Source organism: Zalophus californianus, chromosome 4, assembly GCF_009762305.2.
Source record: "Zalophus californianus isolate mZalCal1 chromosome 4, mZalCal1.pri.v2, whole genome shotgun sequence".
NCBI classification, from domain to species: Eukaryota; Metazoa; Chordata; class Mammalia; order Carnivora; family Otariidae; genus Zalophus; species Zalophus californianus.
This window is the reverse complement of record NC_045598.1, coordinates 180,482,720-180,510,384: the sequence shown is the minus strand read 5'-3', so window position 1 is coordinate 180,510,384 and position 27,665 is coordinate 180,482,720. Positions and strand designations below refer to the sequence as shown.

At 40.1% G+C, this 27,665-nt stretch overlaps 1 protein-coding gene across 3 annotated transcripts in view; it reads left to right on the top strand.

Moving 5' to 3' along the window:
* The window catches only part of ADCY8 (adenylate cyclase 8), a 228,624-nt gene that overhangs the window by 38,314 nt on the left and 162,645 nt on the right, over nucleotides 1–27,665 (top strand). For all 3 annotated transcript variants that reach the window (XM_027615225.2, XM_027615216.2, XM_027615207.2), the window contains exon 2: nucleotides 8,443–8,592. In XM_027615225.2, coding sequence (XP_027471026.1) covers nucleotides 8,443–8,592 — 150 coding nt within the window. The remainder of the gene's footprint in view (nucleotides 1–8,442; nucleotides 8,593–27,665) is intronic.

Below are 27,665 nucleotides of genomic sequence, written 5' to 3'. Positions count from 1 at the left end.
TCACCTCATAGGCTTTTCTGGTCTACTTTGTACATGTGTGGCTAATGGAGGCACACAATAAGTTGAGATAAAAGACAGATGCTCCCAGACACAGAGCTCTGGCGGTTGCTGCTGAGATGCCGTGTGGTCCCTGGGAAGGAGCTGGGCATTGCCACTCTCCCTGCTCGGGGTGCCTGTGGCTTCTGTAACATACCAATGTTGGACACTATTTTTACGTATGGCTAAAGCAAAAATCCTCTTCGGATTTCCTTCAGGTAACAAAAACAGGTGCTAATGTAGGTCTTTTGTAAAAGCGAAATAGCATAACATGAATTTTCAAAGAGGGACATACCTGTATCCCTCTCATGGTGCAAGACCCTACCAGGCTTGGCCCTTCGTTCCCTTCAGAGCTCAGCTCCTAAATGTGTCCCCACCCTCACGCACCCCTCTCCGCTGCAGCCACAGTGGGCTTCATGCTGGGCTGGAGTGGGCTTCTTCCTTCTCCTGCCACAGAGCCTCTGCACTTTTCTATTCCCTCTGCCTGGAATGTTCTTCCCAAATATCCTCATGACTCATGGCCTCACTTCTTTGAGGTTTTTACTCAGATGTGTTCGTATCAGAGAGGACATCTTTGAACTCCCGAGGAATGAGCAGTCCTACCTCTCATTGTCACTTTCTATGCTGCTTATGCTGCTATATTTTTCGTCATAGCATTTATCACACACCACCACCACTTATTAAACATTCCTGGTTTATTTGTTGATTGCCTGTCTCCCACTACTAGAGTGAGAGCAGGTGTTTATCTGCTTTGTGCGCTGCCAGTTTATGAAACCATACCTGATGTAGAACTTGCTCCATAAATAATTTTGAATGGTTACATTTATTAATAGGAGCGAGGGGCTAGGAAGGCTTATCCATGGCAGTTTACAGATCTTTAAAGGTAGAAAAATAGAGCATTGATCAACAAGTGCTTCTTAGGCATCTCACACTTAACATGTCAGCTCCAGGGCAGAGGTGGCTTACAGAGGGGTCTCACAGGGACCTAGGTAGAATTAGGTAGTTTGGAGGATTACAGAATATGACCAATCCAAAAGAGTTGTCACAATATATGCCGCTCCTCCATGGACCCACAGATCTGCAGCTGCCACAGTGGAAAAGTATTTCTTTCATAAAATTTAGTTATAAAAAGGAACAATAACTTATTGAACAATGTAGGGTTTGGGGGGGTACTTAGTTGATGCTGAAATGCAGCAGTAAAGATATTTGGGAAGTCAGTTACTAAGAATCAAGTCCATATAGGAGTGTGTGCTTCTGGGCTCTGTTCTCCTCCAGCACCTCTGCACCATTGTCTCTCCTCAGCTTTTGTTTCCCTGGTGCCATCTTGTTAGATCTTCACAAGTGAGTTTGTCCTATTTCAATACACGCACATATATGCACACGTTTACACATAGGCAAGCACATATACCTGCAAATATATATATATATATATATACACACACACATATATATATGCATTTCCTTTTATACATGTGTACACATATATATTTCCTTTTATTTTAAGCATGAGGATTACATTGGATTTATAGGTTTGTGTTTTAACACAGCTTTAAATTGAAAAGTTTTAAATTAAAGCTTTTAAAATTGAAGTTAATTTAGATTTAATCTTAAAAGTTTTGAATTAAAGTAAAATTACATTTTACTTAATGTATCATACAAATTGGCTCATGCCATTAAATATTTTCCTGTGATTTTATGTTCTTTTGTGTATGCACATCTCCAATGCATTCAGCCATTTCCCCAATGGTAAAAATATGCAATTTTCTTTTTCTCTCCATAAGAAAGCTTCAGTGAAAATCCCTTAACAGAAGTTTCTGGTCCTATACCTGATTATTTCCTTCAAATAGATAACCAAAAGTTGGGCCAGAGGGTCAAAAGAAATGAGTAAAACTTTGCAACATGTTGCCAATTTGCTTTCTACTTCAAAGATGATCAGGTTCTTTTAATTTAAAAAATTTTAGTTATATTTAATTTGAGATTTGGGTCATGCTTTTGTGCTGACTGGCTCATTTTCCACATGTAACTCTTTAATCCACTGGCATCTATATGCATATATATCATGAGGTGACCTTCAATCTTTTTTCCCGTAGTTGACCAATAGTCAATGAATCCCTTTACTGACAGTTATTTTTCCCACCGAATTGTTGAGCTATATGTATCATAATAAAAACTCGTTGTCTTCTCTTTTGTCTATTTCTGGGTGGTGTACTCCATTTTATTCTATTAATTTTTCAGTTGAGATTTTTTCTACTGCCACAGAATTTTACTTACTGGAGCATGATGATTTGTATTACCTTCTGGCTGGGCAAGCCCCCCACCTTCCCCACTTCCAAATCCCTTTTGTAAAAATGTCTTTGGTATTCTAACTCATGCATTATTTTTTTAAAAAGATTTATGTATTCGTTTCAGAGAGAGAGAGGGCATGGGGGCATGGGGCAGAGGGAAAGAGAAAATCTCAAGCAGACTCCCCTCTGAGCGCAAGCCCGATTGGGGGCTTGATCTCATGACCCTGAGATCATGACCTGAGCCAAACCCAAGAGTCGGGCGCTTAACCGGCTGCACTGGCTTCCACTTGGGAGTATAATATTGAAGCTATAAAGTGATTTGGGCACTATTTACATAGTTGATAATAGCATCCCTTTACTAGAAATACCTCCCTCCTTTATCCTCTGTAACGTTGCATACTTTAGTTACTCCCCCCGCGACCCCCAGCTCTCACACATTTGTTATTGTTATTGTCAAGGATATTCTTTGGTGTTTTACATTATCATTGCTCTTGTGAATAAGATCACTGTCTCATCATATCTTGTAAATGATGATTAGTGGTACATAGGAAAGCTGTTTATCCATTCAGCAAATATATTTAGTACTTAGTGGTTGCTGAGCACTTAAACAGGTACTCTGCTAAGCACATCCACTATGCTAGGTACTAGGTGTCAATCAATGTCTAAAATGAGCACCATCCTTGCATTATTAGAACTAATAATCCAGCGTGACAGGCATCAAACAGCCAACCAAGCAAATAAATACACACTTACAATCTGTGATAAGTGCACAGTGTGCAGGAACAAAGAATAACAGGCAACTCCTACTTTGATGTAGTGATCAGGGAGCATCTCTTTGAAAAAAAAAAACAATAATAAAATCGAGAACAAAGGATAAGAGGAATCAGCTAGGCAAGAAATATGGGGAAGTGTGTGTCAGGCACAAAAAAACAACATTAATAATAACCCAGAGGTGGGACAGGCTTATTGGAAGAATAGAAACTAAACCAGGTTGTTGGTTGGAACAAATGAGTAAGGGGAGAAATGGTATGAAATGACCTTGAAGATGATCAAGCAGGCTTTATTGTCACGATGAGGAGTTCGCATTTTTCTCATTTTTAGCAATAAATTTATCAATCTTTTTAAAAATCCATGCGTTGGGATAGGTACTACATGCACTTATTCAAAATATAAAAGGTAGGTATTATAAACCAGACTTCAGTTTCTGTCCCCAGAATTACCCACTGCCTTACTGAAGGAGTCTGTGCATATAAAAATGAGAACAAATGTTAGACCTTTGCTCTTTCCCCCCACCTAGCAGTATATACTGGAGAATGTTCAGCACTCATATACAGAAAATCAACTTGGTTTTTTCAGCATATGATCTAGTTGTATGGCCTTATAATTTAACCAGTCCTCTGTTCATGAGCATTTACGTTCTTTCTAATTACATGTAAATGATGCTGTGTTATCCTTGATGCTAACACCTGGTGGTCATATTTATAAGTCCATTGAAGTGGAATCACTGGGCTGATAAGCATGAATATTGTCAACTTTGATAGGCATTGTGAAATTCATATCTTCAACAACTAGGCATGAAATGATTGATCCCACAACCTCTCCAGAGGAGTATGTCATCAAATTTTTGATCATTGACAATTTGATGGGTAAGGGAAAAAAATGCCATCAGATGCTATCTCATGTGTCCATAAGCAATATATTGTCTAGTTTTATTGCTTTTGTCTCTATGTCACTGGATTATACCTTTTAAAATATTATTATTTTCTGTACTTATCCATTTGGATGCATGCAGTGATAGTTCATATATTTTCAATGCTCAGTAGTATTTCATTGTTTTAATTCATCACAGAATATGTATCTATTCCACTATTGGTGGACATTCAGAGTATTTCCAGTTTCAAGCCCTTATGAAGAACGCTATTCCAGACATTCCTGGATATGTCTCCTGGCCACACATGCAAAGGTGGCTGTGGAGTGAAAAGGTGAAGTTCTGGAGTGGCGCAAATTAAATAGTAATGTGTAAAGTCAAAGTAGTTGCATCATTTCACATTCCCACTGGCATCCTTGACAATTTAATGATGCTCCACTATATATTTTCTTTTTGGAGCCAACCTAGTAAGTGTGGAATGGGTGTGGACTTTAACTTACAGTTCCTAGATGGTTGCACTCAGTTTCATATTTGTCTTTTCTTGTCTTTGAAATATCTGTTTATCTTTTGCCCTTGTTTTCTATAGGATTGTTTATGTTTTCTTATACATTTGTACAAGTTCCTATAAGCTAAAATTAATTCTTGGTGGTTATAAGTATCGCAAATATCTTTTCTTAGTTTGTGTGTAGTTTTTTTCTTTCAATTTTATTTGTGGTGTCTTTGAATGTATAGAAATTCTTTAATCAAATATACTCCTCTGTTCTTTCTAGTTTGTATTCTTTGTGCTTTATTTATTTTTATTTTTTAAAGATTTTTAGTTATTTGAGAGAGAGAGAAGGAGAGAGCGAGAGAGAGAGAGAGAGTGCATGAGCTGGTGGGGGGGAGGGGCAGAGTGAGAGGGAGAAGCAGACTACCCGCTGAGCAGGGAGCCTGACTTGGGGTTCGATCCCAGGACCCTGAGATCATGACCTGAGCCAAAGGCAGATGCTTAAATGACTTAGCCACCCAGGTGCTCCTGTGGTTTATTATAAAAACCTATCAAGGTGGTAAAAATATTCTCCTAGATTGTCTTTAATATTTTTGTCTTTCGTAGTGAAGACTTTAACCCACCTGCAGTGTGTTTCCATGGGTGGTATTAGGCAGGGGTTTACTTTTACTCTAGTTTCTAAATGGATAACAAACTGTTCTGGTACCCTTTGTTGAAAATCCCTCTTTTCTCCTTAGACCTGTGGTGCCCAAACTTTGTGCCTTTGTGTTTCTGGGTCCTCTGTTGACATCCACTGGTCAATTTTTGGATACCTATATCAATACCATGATGTTTTAATTGCTGAAACATTATAATAAGTCTCAATATCTGGTATCACAACTCTTTCTATTTTGTTCTTCTTTAAGAATATCTTTTGTATTTTTGACCCTTTGCCCTTCCATATAAATTTTAGAATCATCTTGAATTCCACTGGGGGTAAAAATACCTACTGAGATTTGAGAACTTTACTGGAGCAATTCTTTCCTATCCATAACATGGTATATAACCCTCCATCTATGTAGGTCTTATTTGATTATTTTAAATTAAATCCCATTATTTTCTCCACTAAATTCATTTCTTTCTGTTTGTTATGGGTGCATAGAAATGCAATTGACATTTTATTTTGATTTTATATCCAGCATCTTTGCTAAATTATTATTAATTTTAGTCATTTTTCTGTAGATATTTTTGGATATTCCACATGGATAATCATCTGCAAAAAATGAAAGTATATTTCTTCCTTTCCAAACTATCATTTTTATTTTGTTTCTGTGTTTGTCCTATTGAGATGGCTAGAATTCGAGAATGGTGTTGAATACATTCATTTGATGGTAACTGCTACCCTGGTCTTTAAACAAATGCTCTTGAACCTTTTTCCATTGAGCAGGATGTTTGCTTTAGGTATTTTTGGTTTTGTTTCTGTACATATTCTGCATAATGATTAAGAAAGTTTATTTTTAATCTCAGGTTTTTCTTTTAATGAAAACATACTGAATTTCATCAATGCTGTTTCATCTCAATGGAATGATTATACGTTTTTTAAAAGCTATAAATGTGAATTACATTAGTTGAGTTGATAATTTGAAACCATCATTGGATTTCTGGGAGAAATTCCCTGTTGTCAACTTGAAGTATTTTTTCTATACGTTGATGGATTTGATTTGCTAATATCACGTGTAGTAATTTCTCTTCATGTTCATGAGTGAGATTTACTTATCCACCAACCATACTGGTTTTGGTATCAAGGTTATGTCAGCCTTATAAACTGAGTTTGCAATTTTTTGTTCTCTGGAAGAGACATGAAATATTTAAATTATTTCTTCCACAGTTATTTATAAAATGTTCCAATGAAGGCATCTGGGCCCATTGCTTTCCTTGTGAAAAGATTTTTAATTATGGTTCCTTTTATTGACTTTTTCTCCTTTTCCTTGAGTCAGTTCTGGTAAAGATGTATTTTGAGAAATACACCAATTCCATCTCAGATTTTTTGTAGCATTAAACTTCATAACATATTCTTATTACCTATTGATTTCTGCAATATCTTTGTCACATTTCCTATTCTTAATATTGCTTATTTGGACCTTTTCTCTCTTTCTTTTAAATTAAGCTTATAAGAATTGTTATCCTTTCTTAGTCCCTTCAGAAAAGGAACTTTTGACTTCATTTATATATTTGTCTTTATTGTATATTTGCTTTTTATTTATTTTTGCTCCTGTTTTATTATTTTTTTTCCTTCTACATACTTTGGATTTATTCTGCTTTTTGTTTTTTGCTAAATCCTTAAGTTGAATGGCTAGCACATTGATTTTCAGTTTTTTAAAAAAATAAAGCATTTATTACTATATATTCCTCTGTGAGGACTACTAAATTTTGTTCAGTAGTATTTTCATATTATTCTTTAACTATACCTTTTTTCCATTATGATATATTCTTAGATCCATGAGTTATTTAGAAATATTTTTGATTTCCAAACACATGATGTTGTCTTTGTAAATTGATTTTAGTGTAGTAATTGACTATAGTTATATGCTACTAATTCTTTGAAATTTGCCGAGGCTACCTTCAAGTTTTATCATAAAATCCTATTTATAAATATTCAATAAGTGCCTAAAAAGAATTTGTACCATCTAGTTGTTGCATACTGTATTCCATTTCAAGTTTTTAGTTGTATGAGATACTTAAGTTGTCTCTGTCTTTGCTGATTTTTTTAATCTGTTCGATCTGTTAACTGCTGAACATTGTGTAAAAAATAGATCACTGTGATGATAGATTCGTAAATAATGCCATAGACTTATGTTACACTTGGCATTGTGTATTCTGAGCTATGTTGCTAAATGTGCTCAAGTTCGTAATTTTTAGATCTTTCTGGTGAATTAAAGCTCTTAACATTATATAGTGACCTTATTTATCGCTAGTAATGTTTTTTTCCTTCAGTTCTCTTTCATATAGTATTTACAAAGCAAAACCAGCTTTATTTTGTTTCGACTTTCAAACTTTTCAGTGTATTTTATTATTTTTTTAAGATTTTATTTATTATTTATTTAGAGAGTATGAGCAGAGGGAGGGGCAGAGGGAGAGGGAAAGAGAGAACCTCAAGCAGACTCCACACTGAGTGTGAGCCTATGCAGTCCTCCATCTCACAACCCTGAGATCATGATCTGAGCCGAAACCACGAGTCAGATGCTCGACCAACTGAGGCACCCAGGTGCCCCTCATTTCAGTGTATTTTAGTAATGTCTTCCTTTTTTATTTACCTGAAAATCATTATCATAACTAGAGAGCATGTCCCCTGTCTGTAACATTTTCTCTGACTGCTTTCAAGGTTATTCTTGGCTTATTGATTTATCTTTAAATTTATTGGTTTTTTTCTTCTGTCATTTACATTATCCTATTACTATCCTCCAGTGACTGTTTTAATTTTCAGTGTTGCGTTTTCCGCTTCTAGAATTTTCATTTTGTGTGCATGGTTTCTATTTCTCTGCTAAGACTTTTTTGCATTCATTGCTAGTATATTTACTTCTATATCATCGAAAAAAAGTTGTAAGAGCTACTAGATATAATAGTAGTACTATTAACTATTTCTTACTAGTTCTTTTCCCTTCTTCTGACCTGCTCCTCCAACCATTTAGAAGGCTAAAAACTTCAGCTAGTGAAGGGGGAGAGGTAAGGCAGAGTGAGAAAGAGAGAAGTGCTCCTATCTAACCTCAAGTTTCCAATTCACGTTCAAATCCACACTTGCAGTATGAGAAGCTTTAAATTGGATGGAAAGGCCAATGGGGGGCTGACATTTCACCCATGACCCAAATGGTTCTATTAGGCTGATGCTAAATGTTTGGATTACTACCTTAAGATTTACCTTGGAAATCTTTCTTTATGTTTTCCTCTTTGTCTCCAAACAGCTCTTGTTTTAATCATCTGACCAGCCTATGTTTGCAAATGTGTTTTAGGTTGTGGCCCAGGCAGTGTTATTCATGTGTATGAACACAGCTGGAATCTTCATCAGCTACCTGTCAGACCGGGCCCAGCGCCAAGCCTTCCTGGAGACGCGGAGGTGTGTGGAGGCCAGGCTACGCCTGGAGACGGAAAACCAAAGACAGGTACCAATTGGAAAGGCCTAGTGTCTGAGTTACATGGAGCTTTTTTCCTCCCCAAACACATCCTGACTTCAAGTGTTTTCTTCAGGTTTGTGTCATGGATTCCAGAGTCTAAAATAGTTATGTTAAACTTATAGCTCAAAGCAGGTTGGTCTTGTTTCCCACATTCGATTAAATGTTGTCTACAAGAAATAAAATGATTTGTCACCAAGTGCTTTTCTGACACTTTGACATCTGTGTTTGTGAACAAGGCCATGGTTCCTAAAAACCATTAACATTCTCATTTTTGACCCTCTTTTTTTGAAACTGTGAACTCTTATTTGAAATAAATATTTTCATTACATACCAAATCATAGTAAGCTTATGGAAGAATCTTGTACATGTGTAGTTCCTTATACCTCATCCTGATTTTCAGAAGAGCTTCCAGAACACAACAAATTTTGTGGAACGTGATACCAGTCCTAGGAAGGGGATGCAGTAGGGAAAACAGGTTGTGTTGGGTCAGAGACCAGGTGTTTTCAGTTTGAAGAGATCGAAATGAAGATTCTTGGACATCCCGATTGGGTAGTTGTTAAAAGGATTTAAAAAATAGCTTTGGCCCTAAATTATATGTTTCCCCAAAATGAAATCAGCTTTCAAAAAATAAAGATTTGCCCCATGAAAATTATTCATGTGATATTCAAAATTCATGCCTATCTTTGCCTCTGATTGCAGTTTTCAAAGAGGGGTAGCAGGAATATATGGAAAAAATTGGTTATGGAATCAACATATAATCTCCTAAATATATATGCTCTTGGGAATTCTATGCTCAACAGATATATTAGTGTTATCACCCAAGGCTCTCATCTCTAGATACACACTTGTTATATTAAGCTTTATGCCATAATAGTTTGAGAAACTACCAAAAAGTGCCACATTGTCTTCAGCTTAATTTGATCAAATCATCAGTAAAACATGGATCTTTGAAGTGAGTGAAGCCAGGTCTGTGTGATCATGGATGGGCCAAAACTCAAGTCCCACTGCCATATGTCATTGCCAGGGGCACAGAGAAAACTACTGAATTTCCAGACCCTACGTGGACTTCACAGGAATCAGAGCTAGGAAATTTTTTAAATTAATGTCTGGAATACTTATGCAACCTCATAATAGATTTATTATAATTGTCCTGAATATCCCTATAAAATAATTTAGAAAAATAACTTGAAATCACCTTGTGCAATCAACACCAGCATCTCCCAGGATAAAATGTTTTGTTCCTCAGCAAAACAGAACAGTTGCCAGACTGGCACGTCACTCTTTCCATGGGATGCCTGCCAATTCAGAGAATACTGCTGCATTAATAATTTATTTGACTGTTCTTGATGCCCTATTGCAATGAGAACGGCAATTGTGGGTGAGATGTCTGGGAAGCTCAGGCTTTTATTTAATGTTTATGAAATACTGGAGGTCCTACAAATGATTGCTTTATCATACCCATAAGACTTTTCTTCTTTTCCCGTCCTTCAAGTTGAGTGTCTTGGAGTCCCTGTGATGTAGTCATCCCACAGGCCAGAAGGACCTTCCTCCGTCCTTTCGATAAGCTTTATTTTTTTTAAGCTGGTGGAACAAGGAGGGAAAGGATACTCTACGGGGAGGAGAACCAGTGACAGCTGGGATGTCGGAACAGTCGCTAGAGTTCATCCGCAGCCGTCTTACCCTCTGGTGGGGTCACCAAAACCAGTGAACTCCCTGTTCTGGTTCCTCATCCATACATGGGGCAGGATCTTTCTTTCCAGCTTTGTGTTTCCCTCAAGTGAGATAAGGTGTATAAATCAATACAAAATTATAAGTCAGGGGGCACCTTGGTAGGTCAGTTAGTTGAGAAACCAACTCTTGGGTGTCAGCTCAGGTCAGGATCTCAGGGTAGTGAGATCAAGCCCTGCGTCAGGCTGCATGCTTAGTGCAGAGTCCGCTTGGGTTTCTCTCTCCCTCTCCCTCTACCCCTCCCTTCCTCTCTCTCTCTCTCTCTCTCAATAATAAAATCCTAAAAAAATTTATAAGTCAGCCTCATTAAAAGAAAAAACTGTCTTTTGGTGGAACACTCTTTGTTCTAAATATACAGCAAAATATGTTATAAGTTGTTATAGCCCTGTGCTCACCATTATAATAACGTGTTTCTGGTATATTGACCATGCCCTGCCCCCAGAGGCAGTAGCTAAGCTAGCGGGCTCTGTATCATTCAATGCTAAGTTTCCTTTCCTTTGACATGTGGTCTCTGCTTAAGGTCTCTGTTGTCTCTGAGAACTTCCTCAGTGGTAGATGGGCAGAGAAGACTTTCCAATGAGACTGCTCAGGATTTGACATCTTTGGTGAATTAGTTACTGTCTTAGTGAGCTCAAGCAAGCTCTGAGCTTTAGTTTTTCCATCTGTAGCATGGGAATGATAATACCCTTCCTGAAGAGGCATCTTAATGAGAAGTAATGTATGTAGTGCTCTTGCAGCTCAGTGAAGTTTCTATTAGCATGATTGTGCAGAATGATTTCCATGAGTCAGCCAACAGAGTTCAATGCCAGGAGGACTCCTGTGAGAACACATTATGGATTGGCTTGTCTCACTTGAAACCCCAAGTGAAAGTTAACTCATTTGGAGGGAAATCAGGATGGTGGTTTGACTTTGGTTTCCAGCGGTCAGAGCTCAGCATTAGGCTCCATATCTGTTAAAATATCGTGTGTCATTAACAAATCCAATCCCATTTACCTCTTATCAGAGCTAATTATAATACCATAACTGTTAGAAATTCTGTACCATGCAAAAGAGACGCTATAAGGGCCTGAGTGACAGCGGATCCTTTTTCCTTGGGAAATTATCCCAGAGGAGACTAAACCGCATTTTTTGGTACTTATAAAAGTATAGAATTAGGAGGGCTTATTGCACATAAACATTGAAGTTTTGTGGGATTTTTCAAGACCTGGCTTTATTTCATGGTAGGATACAAAGGAAATATTTAAATGACATACTTTGTTCAATCATGAATTAATTTATTTGAGAACCTATTATGTGCCATGAACTTTACTGGACATTGGGAACATAACAGTGACTAGCACTTGGTTCCTGGTCTTCCAGAGGTTACCAGGTATGGAAAAGGATGGCTACCCAGATGCCTCAAACCTAGAAGCAGGCTGAAGCAGGCTGATGGAAGCCTACCTAAAAGAAATGATGCCTGAGTTGCTGTATGAGTAGGATTTAGCTCAGCGGAAGAAGCAGTGAAGATTGCTACATAAGGGTCTAACCATACAAACATCCTGAAAGAAGGGAGAACACAGTTTGTTGGGACAGTTATGAGCACTCCCATGATGACTTCTCCCATCATTCTCTATTTACTCTCCATCCATTCTTGGTGGGGTTACAGAGACAAGTCAGTCCCAGTCTGCACTCTGGAGAGGGCCTGGAGGATGAATAGAACTTTATTATTGGAAGAGAGGGAAGAAAGAATTAGCAAAGATACTGATGACAGCAACATGGACAGCAACATGGGAAAGTAGGTGTCCTCGACACCCTAGCAAAGTTACGTACTTTCTTCAGTGGCATACCACTGTGCTCATTTTCCGTTCAGTATATATTTATTGAGTGTTAACTGTGCACTGATATAGCTCCCTGCTGGGCATACCAAAATGAAGAAAATCTGTTGCCCACCTCTGTTCCACCATGGAACACTGGACCTCGATCACTGCATGCCTGTTACCCTGTTAAGGTAACTGACCCCTTAAGAGTGACCCATGGCTCATTCCTCTATATAGCCCACCAGCAGTTCCTGAAAACCAGCATGGAATGGATGATTATAAAATGACCGAGATTGTCAGTATTTAATGGTGGTTACCAATAATTTTTCCAAAGAAAATTGCCAAGCAGTAGTTAGAGGCTAAGTGGCACATGAGCCCTCTTGCTTGGCAGGTCCCATAGTATGATGATATGCTTGAGGCCCAGGGAAAGAGGCTTTTTCCTGGGATAACCTGAGGTTGGGTGTGTGGGTCTATCGTTGAGAGCAAGCAGGTAGGTCTCTTCAAAGAAGGTTTTGGGGTTTTTTTGCATTTTATTTTATTTTATTTTACTTTGATGTAGTGATCCACGATTCATTGTTTGCGTATAACACCCAGTGCTCCATGCAGTACACGCCCTTCTCAATACCCATCACCGGGCTAACCCGTCCCCCTCCCCCCGCCCCTCTAAAACCCTCAGTTTGTTTCTCAGAGTCCATAGTCTCTCATGGTTCGTCTCTCCCTCCAATTCCGCCCCCTTCGTTTTTCCCTTCCTTCTCCTAATGTCCTCCCTGCTATTCCTTATGTTCCACAAATAAGTGAAACCATATGATCATTGACTTTCTCTGCTTGACTTATTTCACTTAGCATCATCTCCTCCAGTCCCATCCATGTGGATGTAAAAGTTGGGTATTCAGCCTTTCTGATGCCTGAGTAATATTCCATTGTATATATGGACCACATCGTCTTTATCCATTCGTCTGCTGAAGGACATCTCAGCTCTTTCCACAGTTTGGCTATTGCCGACATTACTGCTATGAACATTGGGGTGCATATGGCCCTTCTTTTCACTACATGTGTGTCTTTGGGACAAATATCCAGTAGTGCAATTGCTGGGTCATAGGGTAGCTCTGTTTTTAATTTTTTGAGGCACCTCCACACTGTTTTCCAAAGTGGCTGTACCAACTTGCATTCCCACCAACAGTGTAAGAGGGTTCCCCTTTCTCCACAACCTCTCCAACACTTGTTGTTTCTTGCCTTGTCCATTTTTGCCATTCTAACTGGTGTAAGGTGGTATCTCAATGTGGTTTTGATTTGAATTTCCCTGATGGCTAATAATGATGAACATTTTTTCATGTGTCTGTTAGCCATTTGTATGTCTTCTTCAGAGAAGTGTCTTTTCATATCTTCTGCCCATTTTTTGACTTGATCATTTGTTTTTTGGGTGTCGAGTTTGAGTTCTTTATAGATCTTGGATACCAGCCCTTTATCTGTAGCGTCATTTGCAAATCTCTTCTCCCATTCTGTGGGTTGCCTCTTTGTTTTGTTGACTGTTTCCTTTGCTGTGCAGAAGCTTTTTATCTTGATGAAGTCCCAAAAGTTCATTTTTGCTTTTGTCTCACTAGCCTTTGGAGATGTATCTTGAAAGACGTTGCTGTGGCCGATGTCAAAAAGGTTACTGCCTATGTTCTCCTCTAGGATTTTGATGGATTCCTGTCTCACATTGAGGTCTTTCATCCATTTTGAGTTTTTCTTTGTGTATGGTGGTAGAGAATGGTCGAGTTTCATTCTTCTGTATATAGCTGTCCAATTTTCCCAGCACCATTTATTGAAGAGACTCTTTTTTCCATTGCATATTTTTTCCTGCTTTGTCGAAGATTATTTGACCATAGAGTTGAGGGTCCATATCTGGGCTCTCTATTCTGTTCCATTGGTCTATATGTCTGTTTTTGTGCAGTACCATGGTGTCTTGGTGATCACTGCTTTGTAATATAGATTGAAATCGGGCAACGTGTTGCCCCCAGCTCTGTTTTTCTTTTTCAACATTTCCTTGGCGATTTGGGGTCTTTTCTGATTCCACACAAATTTTAGGATTGTTTGTTCCAGCACTCTGAAAAACATCATTGGAATTTTGATCGTGATGGCATTGAAGGTATAGATTGCTCTGGGTAGCATAGACATTTTAACAATGTTTATTCTTCCGATCCATGAGCATGGAATGTTTTTCCATCTTTTTGTGTCTTCTTCAATTTCTTTCATGAGTGTTCTGTAGTTCCTAGAGTATAGATTCTTTACCTCTTTGGTTAGGTTTATTCCGAGGTATCTTAAGGATTTTTTGTGCTATTGCAAATGGAATCCTTTCTCTAATTTCTCTTTCTACTGTTGCATTGTTAGTGTATAAGAAAGCAACTGATACAAAATCAATGCACAGAAGTCAGTTGCTTTCAAACTAGGTTTTTAGCTTCTTGAAGGTGGTTCTCAACATCTTTCCTTCCCATAGCCGCGGCACAGTGCCAGGCAGAAACTACTGAATGGATCCAAATTTTGACATGTTTCATTTAGATTGGCATCAAGAGGTTGAGCACATATTGGCTCTTTCCTCTGGGGAGGCAAGGGCATTGCCTTTTTTAAAAATAATTTTATCCCCAGTTGTAACCAGCACAGCACATACTAAACATCTAGCTGGTCTCTTGGTCTCCAGCTTCTCTTCCTTCAATCTGTTCTTTCCAAATCCCTGGTCTGGTTTAGAGCCAGTATGAGATAGAGGTTAAGAGCTAAACCTTCAATGTTTGGAAGATCTGGATTCCAATCCTATTTTCTTTGCTTCCTGGCCTTGGAAATGTATGTAAACTATTCCCTTGGGAGACCTTGACTTTGTCGGTTTAAGATGAGCATGATGATTTTGCCTTCCTCCAAGGGTTGTGGTGAGGGTTAAGGATGAAATTAACCGAGGCAGGGGATATACTCAAGCTATATGAAAGAGGATGCTGTGATGATAATGACATTGATGTCACTCTTGTCTGCAAGAAAACCCTTCAGTGGCCACGTTCCCTCCCAGACAAAATCCAAACCCCCACATGGGGCCTAACAGCCCTCCACTTTCTAGCCCCCATTGTCTCTCCCCAGATTCTTCCCCACTCCCTCTCCATTCTTGCAATACCATAGGACCATCAGCTCCCTGAACTGCTGTTCGATGGCCCTGTGCTCTGTGGTTCTCTCGGCCTGGAAAGCCCACCTCCCTCCTAATGTCTTCACCCTGAAAATTCTGCACCAGGATCCCTTCCTTCCTCCATGAGGCTTGCTTTTCATCTTTCCAAGTTGTATGGAAATGCTTTGCTCGTGCTTCCAGCATGCTTTAAAGTTAACTCTGTTATAGAGCCTGTCACACTTTATGACATTTGCTAGCCTGAGTGTCTCTCTACCCTCCATGGCCAGTACAGACTACTTAGAGGCACCTGCTCTTTCCAATTCATCTGATTCTCCTGGCATTTACCCAGCACAATGGCTGGAATATAAGATCTTCTGATTAATGTCTATTTAACTCAGTTATATTGAATTCAAACTTTGGCTCCTGGCCTTATTTCTACCTAAGCGAGGGTTGTGTTGTAATAATTCTCCTATGTAAAAGGAAAGGGACTTTGTGCTCCTTGTGACCCCCATGAATAACGGTTGGGGGAGGACACTTACCCAATTCAGGATAGACTGGGACAGCCTGAACACATGTCTTACACAGACCTGTTAGGGGAATTTTCCATCTAGAAGCTGAATCTTAGAACATCTATCTTTGGGGAGCTGAATTCTAATTATTGTAGTTACTGTAATCCCATTTCTCCTCCCAAATGATCCAGTGGCCCATGTTTATTTTAAATATTAAAATGAATTAATTGTTTTTCTTTTAGTTTGAGAATTACCAAAACCCGCTTATGGTAATCCTGGCATTTCGAGGTGTCTCAGAAGCTCCGGGTGCACTGGAATAAAGTTTCTGATGATGCCATATGTTGCAGCAGCAGGAAGATTATTATTAAATGCAGCAGATGTTTTAGCTGTTTTAAAGCAATTCTGTTTAACTTAAACGTCTTCGTTAGACAACATTGGTATAAACTAGTGGTTAGGACAATAGTTTGGGTGAGAAAGTTAGGTTTCCTACTTGAGTTCTGAGTTGTTTGGCTCATATTTGTGCCCTACAGAATTGTTTTTAAAGTTACAGATAACTAAGTAAGGCAGTGCCTTGTCGTTCGTTCATTCATTTATTCATTCATTTAAAGTTGACCTGAAAATGCCAGAATCTCAAAATATTTGGATTTTCTGCTCCAACTTGCTGTCTTCCCATTATATTCCAAAAAACCTCTTGAGTCTCCTATCATCAAGCCATTTTTCTACTGTTTTCCATCTATTGCATTTAGGACTACCCATGTACTGTCCGCCATGCTCATCCTTATCTTTTATTAATGATTTCATATTAACTGTTCTCTAGTGTATACTGGAATATTCTTGTTCTCCTAAACATTCTTCTTACCTTTTTACACTCGTGCCTTTGCTTCTGCTCTTCTCCCTTCCTGGTCCAACACTCCTTTCATCACTAAACACTTGGCTCAGATGTCACCTCCTCCACAAAGAGCCTCTCTTTTCTCCCCAACTGTGACTTCCATGAGTGTTGTGTGTGTGTACGTATGTGTGGGTGTATGTGTGTATTTCTTTATGGCGTTAATCTCCTTCTCCATTCTGCTGTGCTCTCGCTTTATTTTTCCTTCTACACTGTAAACTCATTGCAGATTGGATATATGTTTAAGTTGTGTGCCTCACAATCGCTCTGGATCCAGAAAGGGAGAAGCCCAAGCTGGGAAGAAAAGCAGAGACAATGACCATAATCATGAGTGCTGTCATTGTGTTTTCCCAGTAGTCTTTCATGCAGAACTACCTGTGAATAAATAGATCTGGGAAATCCTCTCCTCTCGTGCTACGGTGTCCAGGGTCTTTGTCCTCCAAAACCAGGAGTCCAACCTCTCTTTGGCAGTTAGCAACTCCATCTTCCTGATCTTCCGGTCCAGCTTCTCCTTCTGTTATTCCTTCACATAAATGACTTCAGCCTTGGCAGAGTTGTGCCTCGAATTTAAAAAAATAAATCTCACTTCAAGGCATCTTCTTGATTATCTGACTCTTGCAAGTTTCTCCATCTCCATGCTATTTTTGTCATAGTGTCATTTCATTTCTTCTCATGGTTTCACTTTCATTTCCCTCAGGTATTTTGGGGATAAAGAGTGAAACGTTATTCCAGTCACCATCTTCCCCCAATATATAATGCTCTGCAACTCTGTTGTCCAGTTCCCGTGATGATGGGAAAATTTTAGAGCTGTATCATCCAGAAACCACCAGCCACATAGGACCACAGTGTAGAATGTGCAATGTGGTTAGTGTGACTGAGCAATTGATTATTAAATTTTAATAAATTTAAATAGCCATTGAACCACCGTTCTTGTCTCTTGTCTCTCCTGTGGTGAGTTATCGTGACTTCAACCATCACTTCTGGATTGTTCCACATCAGTATCTCTAACACCATGTTCTTTTCTGAGCTCCCCATGCCCATCATCAGTATCCTGCTGGGCAGCTTCATCTGCATGGTTTCACTGCCTCCACCTGTTCAGGATCCTCTCACCACTCCCAAAATGTACTTTGTTCTGATAGGACACATTTTTTTTTTGACCTGATCCGTCCGAATCAACTGTGGCACCAATTCCTGTTGATGCTGTCTCTACCATATATGTACTAGCTGTCCCTGAATTTCTTTTTCTAATCTTGTTTAAGCCCTCCCACACTGGTTAGCTTTCTAATGGGTGTTAACCCGTTTCTAACTAGTGTGAACTGGTCTAGCCACCTGTAGGCACTTCACCCTGAGGTTCCTCTTGAGAAAGAAGCTGTCTTTGCATTTTCTTTATGATCTATGAAATCAGAGACACTGCAACATTATGACACCTCATGGAAATGAATGAAGCATGATCCACAGTTTTCTCCCCATCTATTCTTGTCCCTGTCCATCTTACAGAGAGGAGGATTCCTGTGTAATGTGTTTATTTTCCAGGTCTCTTTGTGGGGTGACAATGAGGATCCTCTCCTCCAACAGGGAGCCCACTCCTGCAGGCTACTTTTCTCCCCACAGTTAGCGCACCGAGGCAGTGAGCCCCACAGTGGCCCAGCTGCCCTCTCTTTGCCTGGAGATCTGTAGCCAGTACAGAAATAAGGCATAGAACCCCATGTTCACTCACTTTGCAGCCACAGTCCCAATCCCTTTGCCAGCAAGGCCAGTGTCTATTATGATTCCTGTATACTTCAGCTGTCTATTTCTCAGCTGGTTCTTCTGAGAGGTGAGACATGTGACTAATTCACATCTGAGAGCCCTACCCCAGTGTAACATCTGTCAGGATCATCATCTTAGTGTCCCCATTTTTTATTTTTATTTTTTTTGAGAAAGACACTTTTTTTACTTTTTTTTTATTATGTTATGTTAATCACCATGCATTACATCATTAGCTTTTGAGGTAGTGTTCCATGATTCATTGTTTGTGTGTAACACCCAGTGCTCCATGCAGTACGTGCCCTCTTTAATACCCATCACCAGGCTAACCCATCCCCCCACCCCCCTCCCCTCTAGAACCCCCAGTTTGTTTCTCAGAGTCCATAGTCTCTCATGGTTCGTCTCCCCCTCCGGTTTCCCCCCCTTCATTTTTCCCTTCATGCTATCGCCCTTTTTTTTTTTCTTAAACATATAAGGTATTATTTGTTTCAGAGGTACAGATCTGTGATTCAACAGTCTTGCAGACTTCACAGCAATCACCATAGCACATACCCTACCCAATGTCTATCACCCAGCTACCCCATCCTTCCCACCCCCTACCACTCCAGCAACCCTCAATTTGTTTCCTGAGATTAAGAATTCCTCATATCAATGAGGTCTTATGATACATGTCTTTCTCTGATTGACTTATTTCGCTCAGCTTAATACCTTCCATTTCCGTCCACATCATCACAAATGGCAAGATTTCATTCCTTTTGATGGCTGCATAATATTCCACTGTATATATATACCACATTTTCTTTATCCATTCATCTGTCGATGGACATCTTCGCTCTATCCATAGTTTGGCTATTGTGGACATTCCTGCTATAAACGTCGGGTTGCACGTACCGCTTCGGGTCCCTACATTTGTATCTTTGGGGTAAACACTCAGAAGTGTAATTGCTGGGTCGTATGGTAGCTCTATTTTCAACTTTTTGAGGCACCTCCATACTATTTTCCGGAGCGGCTGCACCAGTTTGCATTCCCACCAACAGTGTAGGAGGGTTCCCCTTTCTCCGCATCCCTGCCAATATCCTGTCATTTCCTGACTTGTTAATTTTAGCCATTCTGACTGGTCTGAGGTAGTATCTCATTGAGCTTTTGATTTGGATTTCCCTGTTGCTGAGTGATGTTGAGCACTTTTTCATGTGTCTGTTGGCTATTTGGATGTCTTCTTTGGAAAAATGTCTGTTCATGTCTTTTGCCCATTTCTCGATTGGATTATTTGATCTTTGGGTGTTGAGTTTGATAATTTCTTTATAGATTTTGGATGCTAGCCCTTTATCTGATATTTCATTTGCAAATATCTTCTCCCATTCTGTCGGTTGTCTTTTGGTTTTGTGGACTGTTTCCTTTGCTGTGCAAAAGCTTTTTATCTTGATGAAGTCCCAATAGTTCATTTTGCCCTTGCTTCCCTTGCCTTTGGCAATGTTTCTAGGAAGAAGTTGCTGCGGCTGAGGTCGAAGAGGTTGCTGCCTGTGTTCTCCTCTAGGATTTTGATGGACCCCTGTCTCACATTGAGGTCTTTCAACCATTTGGAGTCTATTTTTGTGTGTGGTGTTAGGAAGTGCTCCAGGTTCATTCTTCTGCATGTGGCTGTCCAATGTTCCCAACACCGTTTGTTGAAGAGACTGTCTTTTTTCCATTGGACATTCTTTCCTGCTTTGTCGAAGATGAGTTGACCATAGAGTTGAGGGTCCATTTCTGGGCTCTCGATTCTGTTCCATTGATCTATGGGTCTGTTTTTGTGCCAGTACCATTCTGTCTTGATGATGACAGCTTTGTAATAGAGCTTGAAGTCCGGAATTGTGATGCCACCAGGTTTGCTTTTCTTTCTCAACAGTCCTCTGGCTATTCGGGGTCTTTTCTGGTTCCATACAAGTTTTAGGATTATTTGTTCCATTTTTTTGAACAAAGTGGATGGTATTTTGATAGGGATTGCATTGAATGTGTAGATTGCTCTAGGTAGCATTGACATCTTCACAATATTTGTTCTTCCAATCCATAAGCATGGAACGTTTTTCCATTTCTTTGTGTTTTCCTCAATTTCTTTCATGGGTATTTTATAGTTTTCTGAGTACAGATTTGTTGTCTCTTTGGTTAGATTTATTCCTAGGAATCTTATGGTTTTGAGTGCAATTGTAAATGGGATCGATGCCTTAATTTCTCTTTCTTCTGTCTTGTTGTTGGTGTATAGGAATGCCACTGATTTCTGTGCCTTGATTTTATATCCTGCCACATTACTGAATTCCTGGATGAGTTCTAGCAGTTTTGGGGTGGAGTCTTTTGGGTTTTCCACATAAAGTATCATATCATCTGCCAAGAGTGAGAGGTTGACGTCTTTGCCGATTCGGATGCCTTTTATGTCTTTTTGTTGTCTGATTGCTGTGGCTAGGACTTCTAATACTATGTTGAATAGCAGTGGTGATAGTGGACATCCTTGCCGTGTTCCTGACCTTAGGGGGAAAGCTCTCCGTTTTTCCCCATTGAGAATGGTATTCACTGTGGGTTTTTCAAAGATGGCTTTTATGATATTGAGGTATGTATGCTCTATCCTTATACTCTGAAGAGTTTTGATCAAGAAAGGATGCTGTACTTTGTCAGATGCTTTTTCTGCATCTATTGAGAGGATCCTATGGTTCTTGTTCTTTCTTTTATTAGTGTATTGTGTCACATTGAGTGATTTGCAGATGTTAAACCAACCTTGCAGCCCGGGGATAAATCCCACTTGGTCATGGTGAATAATCCTTTTAATGTACTGTTGGATCCTATTGGCTAGTAGTTTGGTGAGAATTTTTGCATCCATGTTCAAGGACATTGGTCTGTAATTCTCCTTTCTGATGGGGTCTTTGGTTTTGGGATCAAGGTAATGGTGGCCTCATAAAATGAGTTTGGAAGTTTTCCTTCCAATTCTATTTTTTGGAACAATTTCAAAAGACTAGGTATTAATTCTTCTTTAAATGTTTGGTAGAACTCCCCTGGGAAACCATCTGGCCCTGGGCTTTTGTTTGTTGGGAGATTTTTGATGACTGCTTCAATTTCCTTAGTGGTTATAGGTCTGTTCAGGTTTTCTATTTCTTCCTGGTTCAGTTTTGGTAGTTGATACATCTCTAGGAATGCATCCATTTCATCCAGATTATCTAATTTGCTGGCCTAGAGTTGCTCATAATATGTTCTTATAATTGTTTGTATTTCTTTGGTGTTGGTTGTGAGCTCTCCTCTTTCCTTCATAATTTTATCTATTTGGGTCCTTTCTCTTTTCTTTTTGATATGTCTGGCCAGGGGTTTATCGATCTTGTTAATGCTTTCAAAGAACCAGCTCCTAGTTTCGTTGATCTGTTCTACTGTTCTTTTGGTTTCTATTTCATTGTTTTCTGCTCTGATCTTGATTTTTTCTCTTCTCCTGCTGGGTTTACGCTTTATTCGTTGTTCTTTCTCCAGTTCCTTTAGGTGTAGGGTTAGGTTGTGTATTTGAGACCTTTCTTGTTTCTTGAGAAAGGCTTGTATTGCTATAGACTTTCCTCTTAGGACTGCCTTTGCTGCATCCCAAAGACATTGAACAGTTGTGTTTTCATTTTCATTGGTTTCCATGAATTTTTTTAAATTCTTCTTTAATTTCCTGGTTGACCCATTCATTCTTTAGTAGGTTGCTCTTTAGCCTCCATGTATTTGAGTTCTTTCTGACTTTCCTCTTGTGATTGAGTTCTAGTTTCAAAGCACTGTGGTCTGAAAATATGCAGGGAATGATCCCAATCTTTCGGTACCGGTTGAGACCTGATTTGTGAGCTAGGATGTGATCAATTCTGGAGAATGCTCCATGGGCACTAGAGAAGAATGTATATTCTATTGCTGTGGGATGGAATGTTTTGAATATATCTGTGAAGTCCATTTGCCCCGGTGTGTCATTTAAAGTCTTTATTTCCTTGTTGATCTTTTGCTTTGATGATCTGTCCATTTCAGTCGGGGGACTGTTAAAGCCCCCCACTATGATTGTATTGTTGTCGATGTGCTTCTTTGGCTTATATCATTGGCTGCTCCCATGTTAGGGGCATAGATATTTACAATTGTTAGATCTTTTTTGGATAGACCCTTCAAGTATGATATAGTGTCCTTCTTCATCTCTTATTATAGTGTTTGGTTTAAAATCTAATTTGTCTGATATAAGGATTGCCACCCCAGCTTTCTTTTGGTGTCCATTAGCATGGTAAATGGTTTTCCACCTCCTCACTTTCAATCTAGGGGTGTCTTTGTGCCTAAAATGAGTCTCTCGCAGACAGCATATAGATGGGTCTTGTTGTTTTTTATCCAATCTGATAGCCTGTGTCTTTTGATTGGGGCATTTAGCCCATTTACATTCACGGTAACTATTGAAAGATAAGAATTTAGTGTTTTTGTATTGCCTGTAAGGTGACTGTAACTGTATATTGTCTGTGTTCCTTTCTGGTCTATGTTGCCTTTAGGCTCTCTCTTTGCTTAGAGGACCCCTTTCAATATTTCTTGCAGGGCTGGTTTCGTGTTTGCAAATTCCTTTACTTTTTGTCCTGGAAGCTTTTTTATCTCTCCTTCTATTTTCAATGACAGCCTAGCTGGATATAGTATTCTTGGCTGCATATTTTTCTCATTTAGTGCTCTGAAGATATCATGCCAGTCTTTTCTGGCCTGCCAGGTCTCTGTGGATAGGTCTGTTGCCAATCTAATGTTTCTACCATTGTAGGTTACATATCTATTGTCCCGAGCTGCTTTCAGGATTTTCTCTTTTTCTCTGAGACTCATAAGTTTTACTATTAGATGTTGGGGTCTTGACCTATTTTTATTGATTTTGAGGGTGGTTCTCTGTGCTTCCTGGAGTTTGATGCCTGTTTCCTTCCCCAAATTAGGGAAATTCTCTGCTATTATTTGCTCCAATATAACTTCTGCCCCCCTCTCTCTTTCTTCTTCTTCTGGGATCCCAATTATTCTAATGTTGTTTCATCTTATGGTATCGCTTATCTCTCGAATTCTGCCCTCGTGATCCAGTAGTTGTTTATCTCTCTTTTTCTCAGCTTCTTTATTTTCCATCATTTGGTCTTCTATATCGCTGATTCTCTCTTCTGCCTCATTTATCCTAGCAGTTAGTGCCCCCATTTTTGATTGCACCTCATTAATAGCCTTTTTGATTTCAACTTGGTTAGATTTTAGTTCTTTTATTTCTCCAGGAAGAGTGTCTCTAATAACTTCCATGCTTTTTTCAAGCCCAGCTAGTATCTTTAAAATCGTCATTCTGAACTCTAGTTCTGACATCTTACTAATGTTCATATTGATTAGGTCCCTGGCAGTTGGTACTGCCTCTTGTTCTTTTTTTTTGAGGTGATTTTTTTTTTGTCTTGTCATTTTGTCCAGAGGAGAATAGATGAATGAGAGAACAAAATGCTAACAGGGTAACAACGACCCCAGAAAAATATACACTAAACAAATCAGAAAAGACCTGAAATGGGGAGAAGAAAGGGAAAGAAAGAAGAAAGAAAAAGATAAAAACAAACTTAAAAAAAAATATGATCAAATATGATCAGCCTGGTGCATAGATCAGTGCCACACACTAGATTTTGGGCATATTTTGGTCTGTTAGAAGAAAGTGCCTCCCAAAATTTTAAAGAAAGAGAAACATATATGTACAAAAATAAGGGTAAATATGATGAAGGGATGGAATATGACTGTAAAGATGAAAATTATAAAAGATTTTATAAAAGGAATTGACAAGATAAGAAGTTGGCTGAAAAAAGAAAGAAGAGGATTTAAGAAAAAAAAGGGGGGGGGGGAGAATGTGATTAGGCAGGAGACCAGAACAAAGCCATACACTAGAGTTTAGTGTATATTTTGGTCTTTTCGAAGTAACTATATCCCAAAATTTCAAAGAGAGAACAACTTATATATATATACCAACTATATATAACTACTGTGAAAGGGTAGAATATGACTCTAAAAATGAAAAATGAAAAAGATTTTTTTAAAAAAGGAATTGATAAGATGTTGGTTGAAAAAGAGAAAAAGATAAATAAAAAAAATAAAGAAAGTTAAAAAAAATTAACTTTGAAAGACTAAAAAATCATGGTAAAAAAGCCATGAATTCTATGTGCTGTATTCCCCTAGCGCTGGAGTTCTGCCATCCTCATTGATCGGTAAACTTGGTCTTGGCTGCCTGTTCTTGCTTATCTTCTGGGGGAGGGGCCTGTTGCTGTGGTTCCCAAATGTCTTTGCCGGAGGCAGAATAGCCCCGCCCTTGTCGGTACAGCCTAAGTAATCTGCTCAGGTTTGCCCTCGGGAACTTTTGTTCCCTGCCAGCTTTCCGTACAGCTTTGGAGGATGAGAGTGAAAACAGCGGCCTCCCAAACTCCGCCCCAGAGGAGCCGAGAACTCGGGGCCCCGCTCCTCAGTGCGCCCCTAGAGCAAAGCACTCAATCACTCCCATCTCCCCAGTCTCCGGTGGCACTCCATGCTCACCCGGCCTGTGACCCAGCGTTTCTATCTCTGGCACCCGACCCCATGTGGAGTCTCCAAACCCGGAAGATCCCTGCGGTGCGCTCCACGTAGCTCCTCTGGCGGGGGGGAGTCTCCCCGGATCTGCCGCTTATTGAGTCCCTGCTGGAAGAGCAGTGGCCCGACTGTGCTGCGGATTATGGTTTATGGCCACCCCGAGCTGAAAGCCTGTTTCTCAGCCCCGTCTCTGCAGCCGGCTTCCCCGCTCCGATACCTGGGAGCTCTGCTGCACTCAGGCACCCCCGGTCTTTCTGTGACCCCGAGGGTCCTGAGACCACACTGTCCCTCGAGGGTTCCACCCCCCCACTTAGCCGCTGGAGCGACGTCCCTCAGTGGAGCTGACTTCTAAAAGTTCCGATTTTGTGCTCCGCGGCTCTATCACTTGCCAGAAGCGGCCAAAGGAGGCCCCCTCCCCTGCCGTCTATCTTCCCCCAAACATTGCCTTGGATTCACTTCTCTGCACGTCCTACCTTCCAGAAATCTGTCGCTTTTCTGTTCAGAGAGTTGTTGCTATTGTTTTCTTCGATCTCCTCTTGAGTTCGTAGGTGTTCCGAATGGTTTGATCCCTATGCAGCTGAATTCCTTGGACCAGAAGAAATTCAGGTCTCGTACTCCTTCACCATCGTGCGCCTCCCCCCGTCCCCATTTTTTTAAAAGATTTTATTTATTTGAGAGAGAGGGAGAGAATCCACAAGTAGGAGGGAGGGGCAGAGGGAGAAGCGGTGTCCCCCACTGAGCAAGGAGCCTAACTCGGGGCTCCATCCCTGGACCCCGGGATCACGACCTGAAGCAAAGGCAGATGCTTTACTGACTGAGCCACCCAGGTATTCTCTTTTTTTCCATTTGATTATATAAGCCTTTACAGTAAAGCTCCCCATTGATTGCTACTACCCACACAATACAATCCAATTCATTTACCCAACATTATAGTCCATCCACTACTTGGCCCAGCCCGACTTTTCAATCGTTTTACTTACTAACTCCATTCTCGTACTCCACCCAGACCAGCAAACATGCCCCACGCTTCTGTGCCTTTGACTTTTTGCTGGATGTCCCCTGCTCACCCTCCAGATCCAGCCTTTACCCTTCTCTGCCTTCTCAGTGCCCCTGAAGGCTAACCTTTATGGATGCATCAACAAGCTCAATACCATCTAGCTTCTGGTTGGGTTTGGCCAATGTGAAGTACAGAATGAAGATGGGAGGGCAACGAGGTCAATGGCTTTATCTCCTCATCAGCCTGGCCAAGCTGTGAAATGAGAATGGCTACATTTCTCTACCAAGGGCCACAGCTTCTCTCAGGCTCCCCTGTCCTCCCGCTACAGGATTTGCCAGGTTCCAAGAGTATTTGTAGATTCACTCTTTCTAGCCTTAGGATGTTTTACCATTCATTGTTGGGTTCCTTAACTCTTCATTAAGGTCTCTTCTGTTACCCTTTTTGAAGTACCAGTTGTGTCCTGCTGGGACCCTGAATTACAAGTTGCTATTGCTTCCTTTGGGTGAGATGCCCTGCTGCCCTCCCTCACTCCCTGTACATGTGAGGCAGTTTAGGAGAGCTGGAAAGACAAGGAGTCAGAAAAACTGCCCTGCCCAACATGGTAACCACCAGCCACATGTGGCTATTGAGCACCTAAAATACCCTTCATCTAAATTGAGACGTGCTGTGAGAATAAAATACACACCAGCGTTTGAAAAGGATACCAAAAACAAAAGGAATGTAAACTATTTCCTTAATAACTTTTTAACTATTGGTTACATGTTGATTACACACCAAAATAATATTTGGGCTATGTTTGATTAAATAGAATATACTACTGATGTGAGTTTCAACTGTTTATTTCTACTTTTTAAAATGCATACACTAGGGATTTTGAAATGCGGCTCACACGATATTTCCACTGGACGGGGCTGCCCTCGATGCTCCTCCCATTTCCATGATGTGACCGAGCAAGTTGTTGAACCCCTTTGTGTGTGAGCGTTCTCATCTCTCAATTAGAAATGATAAGTCCTGCCCTAACTCGTGGTGTTCTGAGAGACAATAACATAATGCCTGAAAAACTGTTATTTCAACTGTAAAGAACTCTACAAATGGTAGGGCTCTATCTATGAAAATCTCACCAACACCCCCTCTAGGAAGCTGGTACTCAGACGTCCCCTCTAGGAAGCTCCCTCTGCTTTTCCCAGTCATGAGCTATGACTGGCATTCAGAGATTTTTAGTTAGCACGGTTTTTTTTTACGCTTTGCCTGGTGTCTCGATTAGCACCATGATTCCCTCCAAGTGCTGGTAAGATGCTGAGTGGTGAACAGAGACCTCGTGTTAATAGCTTTGACCCTCTTGGAAGAGCTGACTTCACTCAAGGGTCTGTGTTTACCCCCTGTGGGTGGAACACCAGCTCTCGCATTCCATCTGGCTGCCTTGTTCTTTGTGATCCTCCCAGTACATTATTTGCATTTTCTGGCGCAGTGGAGAGAGTGTGAGCTCTGTAGAACAAACTTGGATTCAATTGCTAGTTCCAGCTCCATATCTGGGTGACCCTGGGTGTATCAGTTAAACTCTCTGAATTTTGGATCTTTCATCCATCAAAAATGATAATCCCTCTATCTCAAGGTTGCTGTGAGGAAATCAAGCTTATGGGTGAAAGTTGGATGTCATAGTTGGTCCTTGCACCTGGATCATATGCTGAACTTCATAGCAGAACACACTCTGATTCTAGTAACT